Source organism: Sitodiplosis mosellana, unplaced genomic scaffold, assembly GCF_009176505.1.
Source record: "Sitodiplosis mosellana isolate CC-2019 unplaced genomic scaffold, AAFC_SMos_1.0 Smas_scaffold_6226, whole genome shotgun sequence".
NCBI lineage: Eukaryota > Metazoa > Arthropoda > Insecta > Diptera > Cecidomyiidae > Sitodiplosis > Sitodiplosis mosellana.
In genome coordinates, this window is record NW_022601467.1 from 2,016,191 (window position 1) to 2,029,852 (window position 13,662).

Below are 13,662 nucleotides of genomic sequence, written 5' to 3' on the forward strand. Positions count from 1 at the left end.
AAACATTTATCAACCGATTTCCAGCCAACGATAGGATTCCATTTTATTTGGATTCGCCGAAAGTGGAGACGACCACCGATGTTGACGTTTAAACTGCTAGAAAATGCAAAGTGTTTATTGTAACTACGGACTCTCTACTGTCATTACCGACATTATTCTTATTTATAATGATAAAAAACTACAAGCGAAGTGAAACATTGGACGATTTTTGGTTTGGAATTTCATCATATCGACCAAGCCAAGAAACATTGACAATGGCATGCATTGAACAGTGAAAGAATTTTTGTATTTTGTACGGTTAAATTGGAAAAAAGCGTTGAAAATGCAACGTTTTGCAATCAAAATTGATAAATCGGTGAAGGCACGATTAAAAAATCTTTGTCGCTTATGTGGTATCGATAATCCAAATCAAATTGAAATTCTCAACGCAGCGGAATGGATTGATCTAACAATCGATGGGGAGATTTCGCTAAGCCGGAAAATTGCCGATTGTGTTGGCATTCAGGTTTGTCTGACATTTTATTACAGCGATTCGATGTGTTTTCATTTTTCTTCAGTAACATGACCATTTTACATGATGTTGCATTCAATTACATTGCGAAATGTTTGCATTTATTTCTTTGACTATGCGCAGGTTATGAAGAATGATAGAATGCCGCAAAAAATCTGTGCACTGTGTGTGGATAAGATAAACGACTTTTATGAATTTCGAGAGATGTGTCAAGCGACAAACGTTCAAACACGAAAGCTACTGAGCCTACCCGATCCAACTAAGGTGAAACCACCGAAAAAAGTCACAATTAAAACCGATTACGATGAAAATGTCGAAAGTATTTTTGGAATTGTTGGCGCTGAGAACAAGCCAAAAGTAGAGCCCGTACAAAAGTCGGCGAAAAAATCGAAGAAAACCACTGCCGCCGCCGCAACAGCAACAACAACAGCCGCCAATGATAATCGATTCAAAGGTATGACCAAACGTGAAATTGAAATTACACTCGAATTGGAACGAATTAAAAAGGAGGAAGAGGATGAAAAGAAAACCAACGAAACTCGCACAAAAAATGGCAAAAGGAAGAAAACTGCAGCAAAACCATCGGATGCACTGCTTCTGGCACCCAAACAACCAAATCAACGTGAACGCATGCGAGATATTGAACAAAAGAGAATCGAAAAGTGAGTCAAGCAAAATGTTGATAAAACGTTTCCATTTTCTTGCTCATTGTTTTATGGTAAAGTCATTTAACGGCTTCTTATCTTTTATTCTGTTTTCTATTTTTAGGAAACGAAAATCTGACGTGAAGGTCAAGGTACCAGTAAAGAAGAAGATAAAAAAGGAACCGGGCGTATCATGTCTGGTTTGTGAAGAACGCTTCGAAAAAATTTCATTCCGTGATGCCCACATGGTGGCAAATCATCGACCAACCACTTCAGAGTACGGTTGCTCGAGCTGCCTCGAGCAGTTCGTATCAATTGAAGAGTACACCTCTCATCATGAATGGCATACAATGTTCAATGTCCCTCACAAGTGCATTATGTGCGGTGCGATTTACGAGAAACTTATCACATTTCAACGTCATGTGTCGGCATGCGTTCATCAATCATTCGCATTGATGACATCGTTCTCGAAAAGTATTTTCTGTGAATTGTGTAATCTGGAGTACGAAACACAAAATCTATACGATTGGCACAATTGTTTTATCGGTCAAAATTCACCGTGTCCGAAGTGTCAGCGGATATTTATCAAGAAAACCGTTCTAATGAAGCATATGTTCAAATGCACTGGCCCCGGTTCCGTGGTTGAAATGCCGAAAAAAACCGGTCCGACTGGTAAATCGAAGAAACTTAAGCCATCTAGCAAATCTACAACAAACGCGATATGTCCGCAAAATAGCTTCAAATTTGAACCGGAAACTATAATTGAACCGGCCGATGAAGCATACGACGATGCAATGGATGACAGCTACATGGACACACACTTTGGTGATAGTGACAACGAATTAGAAGCAAATGACAGTATTATCGCACCTCCAGAACCCATTGTTGAACCAAGCCCACAACCGGCTGTATCCAAAACTGATACACCAAGCTGTTCGAAGGCTAGAAAAAGTACAACATGTACCAGCTTGAATGTAAGTGAAAACTTACCAACAAATTTGAATCAGCCGATTATGGAGTGTCGTGTGAAATTGGAACCGCTCGATATAAGCAATTACGCGATTCCATCTACGTCAACAAGTATGGAACCCGTAGAGAATCGACCTCTAACCGTTCCACCGTTGGTGATCTCACGTGTGCCCCCTCTCACTATTCGCATCAAAAAGGAAGTGATTCAGCCCGGTTATGGTGATTTTAACCCAGACTTGGCATGCAACATCAAACAGGAACGCGTTGATGAAACATATGAATTGGCCGGTACTTCTCACAGAGAGGAATACTCGATTAGTCACAAAAAATCAAAACACCGCGAGAAAGAGAAAAAACTGTACAAAAAACCCGCGTTGCTAGCAATTAAAATTAAACAAGAACGAATGGAACGAGACGATGATAGTGACAACTATTATCAGGACTATTCAATGCCGTCGGCCGATTACAGTGGACCGATGCCGACTCAATCGTTTGACAACAATCCTTTGCCGATCATCACACAGATTCACAGTGTGCTTGAACCACCGACAATCAGCTCAACGACCAATGCACAGTCGAGTGAAGCACAAAACACGATCACAACCATACCAATGCGCATAAATCCAATGGCCAATAGTATGCCGTTTGTACCGATTCGCATAAAATCTGAATTCCGAAAACCATTGACTCCACCGCCGGTGGCTGAAGTGGACAACGAACACTTGGTAAATAATTCCGAAGACACAACTACAGAGAACGCCACAATGGAAAACCAAATTCAAAATGAAAACAGTGAATGTGATATAAACCTATCGTCAAGTAGCGATTTGAATCTACAATCGAACGCAACCATTGACGATGCACCCGCAACAAATCAAGAAAACAATGGAATCAATTCTGTTGACAGTCTCAATGAAATTTCGTCGAATGAATGTACCACTAATGCAGGAAACATCGAACCAGAACCTAATCGGATTGAACCGGTTTCCTCTACAGATGATATAATGCCTGAACGTCAGTTGGAAACAATTGACGAAGTTAATTCAACGCCGCCACGAACTGAGATTGAAAGCCAAAATGGAATGAACGAAGACGAACGTCCAAGTGAAAATGTATCGAAGAGTCAAGATTCATCGCAAAAAGACGATCAGAATGAAATTTATACCGACGAAAAGGAAAAGGTAACCTCTGAAGTTGAAGTTTCGACGGGAAGCCATGAAATACTTGAAGCGCAAATTGAAAAAATAACCGACGGAGAAATCGGTATAAATGAAGAGAACAAAGATTCTACGGCCGATAACTCGAATGATGGAAATGACGAGAATATCGATTATGCATCCCAGGTAGCCACAGCAAATGAACAAATCGAAAGATTTTTGGATGAAAGGTTAGAAACAGAACCAAATTTAATGAAACCGATTTGTGATGATTTGGATGCGGTGGCCACCAATGAAATAATGTCACCCATTGATTTTATTGAGCCAAATACAAACGATGACAGTTTGAATTTCATTGATCAACTGGTGCACGAAGTGGCAGACACAATGGTGCCACAAATAAATGATGTTGATAAGGCTGTTGAATTGAATGCAAATATTCCACACGAATCGTCAAGTAATCGAAATATCGCACAACAGCTCGAGTATAATGCCGGTTGTTCCGATGAAAATGTTGAAAATGTAGCAAGCATCGGTTTCGAATCCCATTCGAACACGATTTACAAGTCCGCAGAAAATGATACTCTGTTAGCATTATCCGATATTGACTATACTACCGATTTGTTACCTACTACTGTACTAAATGCTGTCGCCGAACCCAAACCCGAACCCGAACCCGAATCCAAAACAAATGGAAACAATGTCCACACAAATCTACAATTCAATCTAACGCCCAATGCTGACGAAGCTCAATCAGTGGAGATCAGTGCATTGAGTGAAGCTGATCCATCAAAATTACCGCTACATGGCGCAAACAATCAAGAAAACTTGTCAAATTAATCTCCGTTTGGGCGCAAATACACATACATATTATATACAATTGAAATATAAAACAAAAGCAAACTATTATTTTAATGATGACGGTTATTATTATTATTATTTTTTATTATTTTAAACTTGTATTCATTTTTCACAGATCATTTTCCATTTTATTTGTTTTTAAAATTGTAAAATGTCAAAAAAGAAAAATAATAAAACACTTTGTGTTTGATGATACTGAATACTTGGGATTTTGTTTGTGCTTTCGGCCGACAGTGAGAATGAATGAATGAGCAAAAGCAATACGCAGCTTTGTTTTGAATGTAAGTAACGGAATCGTTTAGGATGATTTTGGATTGTATTTTTCCCATTTGCGATGCGACAACTTGGTAAAGTCATCACAATTGGTGGCAATATCTTTCAAGTATTTCTTCAGCTTGAGCAATTCGGTGTCCTTTTGTCGGTTGAGATGAGCCTGGCGATATGGCCGAATTTTCAAACCAGACTGTGGATTCATTAGGAAATTACGGCGTATATCGTCAAACATGATGGTATTTTTGGCCGAATACTGCTTGTATTTGCCCCAAATGACACCAAGCGGCTTCACATCCAATGCACCCAATTCACTGTGATAAACACTAATCATTGCCGAACTGCACAGGTAAAACAGTATCTTGTAATTTGCATTTGTTGCCACACCTAACATTTGCATCTAGAAAATTCAGGAGGTGTTATTCCTTTATTAATATCAATTATTTTTCTCTTTTTTTTTTGGACGAAACTCACTTTCTCGTTAATCCATCTCATGCCCGTGGCCGACCAAATCACAATATCGTAATCTTCGTAAGCCGATGTCAAAAATTCGTGCAGATACGGTCGCATCAATTCGGCTGCCGTTTCAGCACACGAACGATGATCAAACAATGTATAATCTATATCTAGCACTAATAAACGTTTCGATTCACGTGGTGGATTCAACTCCTGGATTTTGTACGAACGCACACGCTTCTCGACTTTCGTCAGATAAATCTGAAACAAAAATTGAAGAAAAATACAAAAAATAATTTTTAAAATTGTAATCAAATCAAAGTTCAACGTGTGTTTTGTCTGAATCAATAAATTCAAACGATTCGCGCTTGTGACAAATTCCCCCTCCAATGTGTGTTGAAAATTCGATAGTCTCTTTGTTGTCCGCTGTACATCACAAATGTCAATTTGACGTATTAACACAAATGCTGTGTAATTCCATACAGCGAAAAATGTTATCAATCATTTACATGTTATTTTTCTCTCTCTAGTCGAATTGAAATCGTAACTTATTTCCACAAAAAAATATCTGAAATCATTTTAGTGATTCACTGTGATCGAAATATAGGTATTATGAATGGGATTCGATTTTTTTTTGTCAAACGTGATTTTTAAATGTGACTTAATTGCCTATGCTTATTGATTTTCAGATATAAAAAATGGTTTGCATTCCATGTTTCATTGTTCCAGTACTGTTATACATTTGGCATCGATTCGTCCAACCGTATTTACTGCGTTATTGGAACCCATGGGCGAAAAAAGATGCTCAAGGCAATGTGATCGGTAAACCAGAAGACACGGAATTCCCGATTGATTGCAGTGGCGGAAAATGTGTATTCACTCGTAAAAACAAGAGTGAGGTCACCAATGGCGAAACAATCACTAATCCACATGCACTCAGCACCGAAGAGAAAAAGGACAAATAGTTTTTAAATAGAAAATTTTACACAGTTTTATCAGAATATTTTGGTGTGGATGGAACGAGGGTAAAAATCACTATAATTTTTCAACAAATGAATAATGCAATGTCTAAATGAAAACTGACGACCAATCACGAGAATAAAATGAATTAGATTTTAAGAGAATAAGATTAAGTCTGGTTTGATTGTGACTATGTTTGAATATCTAATAAATTATTGTTGTATGCCTCAGACACACGGTGGTATTTTATTGAATGTTTCATTTTGCGAAATGCGAGAATGAGAGAGAATGTTTTTGAATGAGAAATAGAGCAAGATGAAGATAGATAGAGAGGGCGATGATCAGCAGGACCGACTCTGTCTTTAAATGATTACACAAAAAAAAACACCACCCATTCTTGGTGCAGATGTGTCAAAATACACATAACATTTTGCATACCTCCATTTTGTGGAAATTGTACGTGGTTCGTTCATCGTTGTCGTCATCAAAATCGTCGATGACATCGCGATTATCGATTGTGTTCTGCACATCTTGAATGTCCGCTTCAAGCGATCCCACCATCATTAGCTTGAAATTCGGTTTCAATTCTAAAGCACTTAACCGTAAATCGTCGGGAGCATTTTTGCCTACGAAAGGAAGCAACAAACAAAAAACACATCATTGTTTCGTCATGTTTCCACTCGAATTGGGATTCATTGTACCTCTATGTTTGAGATTAAGTAACTTTTGTCGTTCGGGCCGAACATTGGTGAGCTTGGCAATTTCGTGTTTGAGCACGGCCACCGTTTCTTGGTCGCTGAGATCCGTGACTGGATATTCCTTACCTATGTGATGTGTGAAAGTGAAATGCATCATTATATTTTATATAATATTATTCATTAAATCCAGTTGCCAATAGAAAAAACCTAATTCAGACAATCAATCGGACGAATTTCTTCTATATATTCAGATTGAAAAAAAAAAGACTTGCCATTCCATTTAACAATGATCGATACATCTTTGAGCGTGCTCATTGTTGTCGGGCAAAACCGTACAAAATTCCAGCTGATATTTACTAAATGTTTATTATGTTTTCGGATCACAATATTGTTAGCGGCACATCAAGAATGTACGACTAAAACCGAATGAAACTCAAATTGAAAAACAACAAAAAAAATAATTCGCAGAAAACTAAAACGAATGCAACATAAAATCGAACTAACTCATCGCAGGTAAACTAACATTCTTTTCGATGGCTTTTGTTTTGATATTTTTGAGGTTAGGTTGTCCATCAAAAACGAAATCCACCACAACGCATACCATCAAAACAAGCGAACCGCAAGTGAATAAACACGGCACAGATATCGTTACGTGCGGCAGGGGAAACGCACCAGACACTGTGGTGAGCATTTAAATGTTATTGTAATGCAACACTTGCCTCCAGTTGTATTCGAACACTTAATATTTAAAAGTCGACTAATGAAGGTTGTGCCGGTTCTGATCTCATACACAAAAATAAGACAATAAAAACTAATTCGTGCCGCTCAACTATATATAATTCGTTTTCGATTGTTTGTGAACGAGTTAAGCCAATTTTATTTGCCATTTTAACCGTGTCAATCAACATGACAAATAAACCAAAAGTTCTAATTCTTGGAGGTATTGCTTTTAACGCTCTAAAACTTTTACGCTCTTGCTTTTTTCGAATTTGTTTTTTTCGTCTCCATTGGATTTGTGTGTCGTTTTTCTGCACGTATTCCTTTTGTGCAATCAAGTGTAAATAGCGTCCATTTAGGATGAATGGCAAGAGACAGAGACGAAAGGAAGGAGATAATTATTAAATTATGTTTAATAGCGTGTTGTTGTATATGTTAAAGTCCTTTGATATGTATTTTCACGGTTTCTCATTAAATGCTAAAAAAAACTTGTTTTTCCTGAAATGCTATCAATGTTCCCATTATCCTCGTGTATTATCCTTATCATTAATCCTGTGTTTTTTTTCCTTGTAATTCAAACAGGTTGTGGATTCGTTGGACGACATTTGGTTACGTATTTGATAAAAAACAGCCTAGTTTCCCATGTTCGTGTTGTTGATAAAACACCGCCACAATTGGCATGGTTGAACAATCAGCACATGGCAGCGTTCAACGATAACGCCGTCGAGTTTTGCAGTGCGAATTTGATTAATCAAGGTCAGTGCCAAATTTGGGTTGAAATTAATTCGAATTAAATGTCATCAATCAACGGTTATCATCGAATTTACATGTGTGAACAAGAAAAAAAACGATGATTTTTTCTTCGTTATTTATTTTTGTGTTCGTTGTAAATGAACGAAAACTAAATTGACCACTCTAATGTTTGAAATAGTAATTACTTGTGACTCATTTTCGAATCTCCGTTCCAACTGGTTTGTTACGATTGTTATCTAATAAATAATAAAGTATATGGTGAAGCGTGAGAGTCATCTTGTATTAGTCATCGTATGACGCGAGATTTTACTTCATAACAATATTTACAAGTGATTGTGACTTTATCAATCGAATGTCTTGTTTCCCATATATTTCATGTGGTGCACCAACATTTAATGAGAATTTGGTGACCAAATAAAGTATTTATATCGCAAACAAAGTCCGAGAACAAAAAAAAAATAAAAACAACCATTCACATGTGTGTTGTACTGATTTGCATTTTTTTTTTTTCGTCTTCCATTTTAAATGTTACTCGTTTATAGCATCTTGTAAGAATGCATTCAAGCCACCGAATGACTGTGATTATCCGTATTGGGACCATGTATTTAATTGCGCAGCCGAAACTCGTCTTGGTAAGAGTGATGCAATCTATCGGGAGGGTATCTACAAATTAAGTTTGAATTGCATAAATGAAGCAATTGAACAGAATGTGCTTCGATACATCGAATTCAGTTCGGCGAATATGTTGTCGAGCGAGAAAAAACCCACAAAGGAAAATTGCGAACGAAAACCATGGACAAAAGTTGCTGTGCAAAAAGTCAGCGTTGAAGATGAGCTAGAAAATCGTTGCAATGATTTGAACTATACCATTTTGCGTCTGCCATTGGTATACGGAATTGGTGATCACAAAGGATTAGGTATAATATTTTATTTTTGATCAAAATCAACAATACCATTTAAAATGCAAAATATAATAATGCCCACATTTGGATTCTAGCCACACGATTAGTCATTGCTGCATTGTACAAATACATGAACGAAACGATGAAACTATTATGGAATGAATCAATGAAGATGAACACTGTGCATGTGGATGACGTTGTTGCGGCCGCATTTGAATTGGCACAAAACCCATTGGCAAACAAACAATGCTATAACATTGTGGATGATTCACTGTCAACTCAAGGATCCATCTCAAAGATTTTGGCTAACATTTTCAATATCAAAGTTGATTATTGGGGCGAAGGACTATCAAATTTATCAAGGGTAAGCGAGGTTCATATGAAACAAAAGATAGACAAAAACTGAGTGTACCAGAACAAAAACATTCGATTTGATTGTGGTTTCAGTTGAAAATCCCAACATCGATGATTGTTGAAGAGATCAATGACAAGCACATGCAGCCATGGGGCGAAATTTGCCGAAGAGATAACACCGAAAATACTCCGCTAACTCCGTTCATGGATGCTGAACTTATACAACATTGCCACTTGAATTTGTCCAACGAGAAATTGAAATCAACTGGCTATCGACTGAAAATGCCGATTTTCACACAAGAAAGCATCGAAGAGGTAAAATTGTTGGGCTTTTTTTTTCGATTCGACATCCGGGTATGACGATTACAACCATTGAACTCTCATTTGACTTCTTCTTTTAGATCGTCAGTGATTTCGCCAAACAAAAACTGCTACCAGCATCACTTTTATATTGAGACTGATTTTGGACTATAAGTATTACTATTGTTGTTATGGCATTATGTATAACGTTTTGAAACACACATGCTAAACTGTACATAATTTGAACAAAGTGCGTGATTCGTGAAGAATTTGTATTTAATTGAATTTGACTCAAAATGTAAATGGTTAAGAATAAACTAATCGCAATCAAATTGTAATGAGTTTCATTTTTTTTTAATGTTAATGTTAAGTGAAAGAGACTCGAAATGTTTCCAATTTTGTTCTGAACAAATCTTTAGTTTTTGGTTTCGATTATGATTTTTTAAAATGATGTGTATATTTTCTCGATTGTCTTTAACTCAAATACATTTTCTTATACACCGAAACCGATTTCCAATCATTGAATTAGAATGAATTGCTTCTTTTTTTTCGAAAAATCATTCCACTGAATACATGAAAATTGATGATAAATGTTTAGTTCGTATCAATTAAAAAGTTGTACACAGCACAACTGCTATTTTTTTTTTTGACAGCAAGTGTCAAATTAGGAATTCGCCGAAAACATATGCTCCTTTTGTTCCAGTTCATAATAGCAATCGGTTGTAACTATATGAGCGACACCAATCAATTTGATGCTATTTGATAAATGTCATCATTAAATTCTTCACTCAAAATAAGGGATAAAATGGCTTTTGCATAGAGAAAAACCCAAAAACTTGCATCTGACAAATGATTGACGACGACATTATGCCATAGAAAGCGCTGACCTCTACTTCATTTGGCAGTGTATGTTTGTGTTTGTTGTGCGGCGAATTCTAATTTGGCGAATGTCATTAAAAGCATTTCGCCATCATACACACTTAGTACAATTTTGATTCAATTTTTTTTTTCGTCGATTCAATTTTATTGAACAAAAATAAATATTGTTTGGAATTCAATTCGAAGGCGACTAACATGAAATAATGTATTGACCGTTGGAATTGGGAGCATTCTCATTCGATTTACGTTGATAAAATCATTGTTGGTATGTCAAAAACAAGTGCAAATGCAACCAAGCCCAGATCATAAACGAAAAACCCATTAAATTTAATGTTTATTACTTGTGTGTGCTTTGTTTGATGCGTTTTATTTATGAATTCGAATTGCGCTTTGTTTTTAAGGCAAATTGAAATTGATTCGATTCGATAAGCGGAAGGGAATTTTGTGAATGTGTGTATGCTGCCGTGAAATATTTGTTCTTGTTCAACTCCTTTTGGTTGTGTTTGCATTTTGTTTTGATTTCATTTGTCCAATCAAAGTGTGTCTCTGCACGTGAATAGCTGTTTCACTTTGAATAAATATCTGTCATTTTTTTCTGCTTCTTTTCAATGCTGGATTTTAATTACAGGTTGTCGCAATTAAAGCACATGGTGCGACCGACTGAATCCAATGCCGATGCCTCTCCGTATCGATTCCATTTATCGTTGTGATATTTTCTATTCAAGGCATAAAACGTTTATCAAAATTCAGCAACCACAATGCAAAATATCAAAACAGATAGCAGCGGGAATGAGGCCGATGGATCGATGAATCAAGCATCACATTCGATGGTGGATCGACCGTTTTTCTATTTGCCACAGTTTACACAGCCAGTATCCACAGTTCAAGTGCAGATGCAGTTGCCAAGTGTGCAGCCACGGAATATGCCATCGGCCACGGTGAACGCAAATCGAAGGTGTGACATTTGTAATAAGATCTTTTCAACGCCCGGCAATTGCAGCATACATAAGAAAAAGCATGCCGCCGACAATGAAAAGGTCCAATGTGATGATTGTGGAAAACACTTTTCAACACCGGGCAATTTGGCCATCCACAAGGTAATAGCATAACTTTGCCCATTGAGAAAACATGGTGAAACTACTAATAAAACTCCATATTTTCGTTTCACAGCGAATCCACACGGGGGAAAAGGCCGTTCGATGCGATGTAATTTTTATGCTTTCTGCATTTTCCACATAATTGACAAAGAAATGAAATTGAATCATGTTTTTTTTTCTCTACTGAATAGGTTTGTGACAAAGAGTTCTTACACAGTGGGAATCTGACGGTGCACAAACGAATTCACTCGGGGGAGAAATGCGTCAAATGTAATGTTTGCGGCAAAACTTTTTCACACAGTGGTACGTGCCAAATGTCGTGAATTATGTCTCGATTCATCAATGCTCACGATTGAATTTCAATTTACAGGAAACCTAACGATCCATATGCGAAAACACACATTTGAAAAGCCATACAAATGCACACAGTGCGAAAAAAGCTTCAGCCATAGCGGTAAGCAATTCGCACAAATTCCACTTTAATCGAAAATCTCTGCCCAAAATAACACTAATCGAATCGTTTTAATTCCATTTGCAGGCAACTTAAATATACATATGCGTAAACACACCGGTAAGGCAACAATTGTCATGTGTGGTGTCATTGCGTGATTTTAACTGAAATTTTGTTGAATTTATTCTAGGTGAGAAACCGTTCCGTTGTGAAGTGTGCCAAAAAACGTTTTCCTACTCTGGGGGTCTAACAATCCATATGGTAAAAAAATTTTGTCTTCTCATTGATTACATTTTCAGAAATTGGGATGCAATAAAACTAATGTCTGTGTTTATTTTTTTTTAGCGTATACACACGGGAGAAAAACCATACAAATGCACCGTCTGTTCAAAGGAATTTTCCCACTCTGGAAATCTGACTATACATCTGCGGAAGCATACGGGTACGACTGACTTCGTTTCTTAAGCAAATATGGTCAGCCTCAAGCTAAACGTATTATTTTTGTTTATTTTTGCAGGAGAAAAGCCATTCAAATGTGACCTCTGTAATAAAGAATTTAGTCACTCAGGTACACAAGAAGTTCCAAATCAAAACGATAGAAAATTGTCCACGAAAAAATGAAGATTTCAATAATGTTTGCGTGTTTTTTTGTTGTTGTCATTCTCTTGTAGGCAACTTAACCATTCATATGATCAAGCACGTGGATGAAAAGTCTTCAAAATCGGATCAGAGTAATAATTTTGATATGCAAACAACGAAAAGTGTGCCACAATTGCCTCATCCGCAATCACATCCGCCGCCACAACCACATCAAACCGTTGAACACACATTCAATCCGAATAACGGTGAACCGTTTCAAAATCAAAATTTCGATACACCAAATATTTATAAGACGGAACCATTCAAAACGGAAATCTATCGCAACGAAGTGCTGAAAACGGAATTTTATAACAAAGAATTGGCGCAAGCGTCAATGCTCTACCACCGAGATATCAATCAACCTGAGAATTTCTCCAGCCAGTTAATTCGATTTACTCAAGAGAAATATCCGAATAATACAAAGTTTTAGACGAAATCGAAAATGAAAAGAAAAAAAAAACAACAAAATACTTTTTCCATTTTTTTAGGCCATAAGATAATTTAAGTTGAATCGAAATCGCACAGATAAAATCACACAACAACAAGAAGTAGTAGATATTAATGTGTTTTTTTTTTGTATAAAGATTTAATTGGGAAAGAAAAATGTTCTTCTTTTAATTTGTTTGTTTTCGTGCCGCCAATCCAATTTCAATTAATCCTTTGCCAATTATAAATTAAACTAGCTTCTAATGCAAACTAAATGCAATTCGGCCAAAATTGTGTTGTTTAAACAAAATGTTTAATGATATTTTATTTCCATTGAAATTATAACTCGAATCATTGTCCCATTTATCCCATTTAATTCGTTCAATCAATCGATGGTCTAGGTCAGTGAATTGCTTTTGTTTCTGTGTTTTATAAACAAAGTATACCATGCCAGTGAAATAAACAGTGAGAAGAGAAAATCCAACCAAATAATAACTTCAAACAAATAAAAAGAACTAAACCAATAATTTGGCCGAATGAATCATTTATTTTCACGCCTGCATTCATGTGCATTTATGTGCATTTCTTTCCTACTCATTAGGCCATAATTAGTTGCAT

At 36.6% G+C, this 13,662-nt stretch overlaps 4 protein-coding genes across 6 annotated transcripts; 3 read left to right on the forward strand and 1 right to left on the reverse strand.

Annotated features, from left to right (window-relative positions):
• Positions 1–2: 2 nt before the first annotated feature.
• On the forward strand, positions 3–4,342 carry LOC129579070 (uncharacterized). Its single transcript, XM_055468650.1, has 3 exons — positions 3–505; positions 635–1,173; positions 1,280–4,342. The coding sequence occupies exons 1-3, from the start codon at positions 323–325 to the stop codon at positions 4,119–4,121; spliced, it is 3,564 nt and encodes a 1,187-aa protein (XP_055324625.1). The 5' UTR covers positions 3–322; the 3' UTR covers positions 4,122–4,342.
• On the reverse strand, positions 4,188–7,262 carry LOC129579104 (ubiquitin-like domain-containing CTD phosphatase 1). The gene is made up of 5 exons (XM_055468765.1): positions 6,799–7,262; positions 6,530–6,652; positions 6,267–6,454; positions 4,887–5,129; positions 4,188–4,812 (listed from the first exon to the last, which is right to left on the reverse strand). The coding sequence occupies exons 1-5, from the start codon at positions 6,839–6,841 to the stop codon at positions 4,441–4,443; spliced, it is 969 nt and encodes a 322-aa protein (XP_055324740.1). The 5' UTR covers positions 6,842–7,262; the 3' UTR covers positions 4,188–4,440.
• A 71-nt stretch (positions 7,263–7,333) lies between these two features.
• LOC129579100 (uncharacterized) lies at positions 7,334–9,884 on the forward strand. The gene is made up of 6 exons (XM_055468762.1): positions 7,334–7,466; positions 7,826–7,999; positions 8,539–8,913; positions 8,994–9,262; positions 9,346–9,567; positions 9,654–9,884. The coding sequence occupies exons 1-6, from the start codon at positions 7,433–7,435 to the stop codon at positions 9,705–9,707; spliced, it is 1,128 nt and encodes a 375-aa protein (XP_055324737.1). The 5' UTR covers positions 7,334–7,432; the 3' UTR covers positions 9,708–9,884.
• Positions 9,885–10,371: 487 nt separating this feature from the next.
• On the forward strand, positions 10,372–13,571 carry LOC129579099 (zinc finger protein 664-like). 3 transcript variants are annotated; one of them, XM_055468759.1, is made up of 10 exons: positions 10,372–10,696; positions 11,060–11,528; positions 11,602–11,637; positions 11,720–11,831; positions 11,899–11,982; positions 12,067–12,099; positions 12,170–12,240; positions 12,325–12,421; positions 12,497–12,547; positions 12,651–13,571. In XM_055468759.1, exons 2-10 carry the CDS (start codon positions 11,190–11,192, stop codon positions 13,046–13,048), a joined length of 1,221 nt encoding a protein of 406 aa, XP_055324734.1. In that variant the 5' UTR covers positions 10,372–10,696; positions 11,060–11,189; the 3' UTR covers positions 13,049–13,571. The 3 variants fall into 3 exon arrangements, with proteins under 3 accessions (XP_055324734.1, XP_055324735.1, XP_055324736.1); XM_055468760.1 differs by lacking the exon at positions 10,372–10,696 and adding an exon at positions 10,745–10,969; XM_055468761.1 differs by lacking the exon at positions 10,372–10,696 and adding an exon at positions 10,745–10,881.
• Positions 13,572–13,662: the final 91 nt, after the last annotated feature.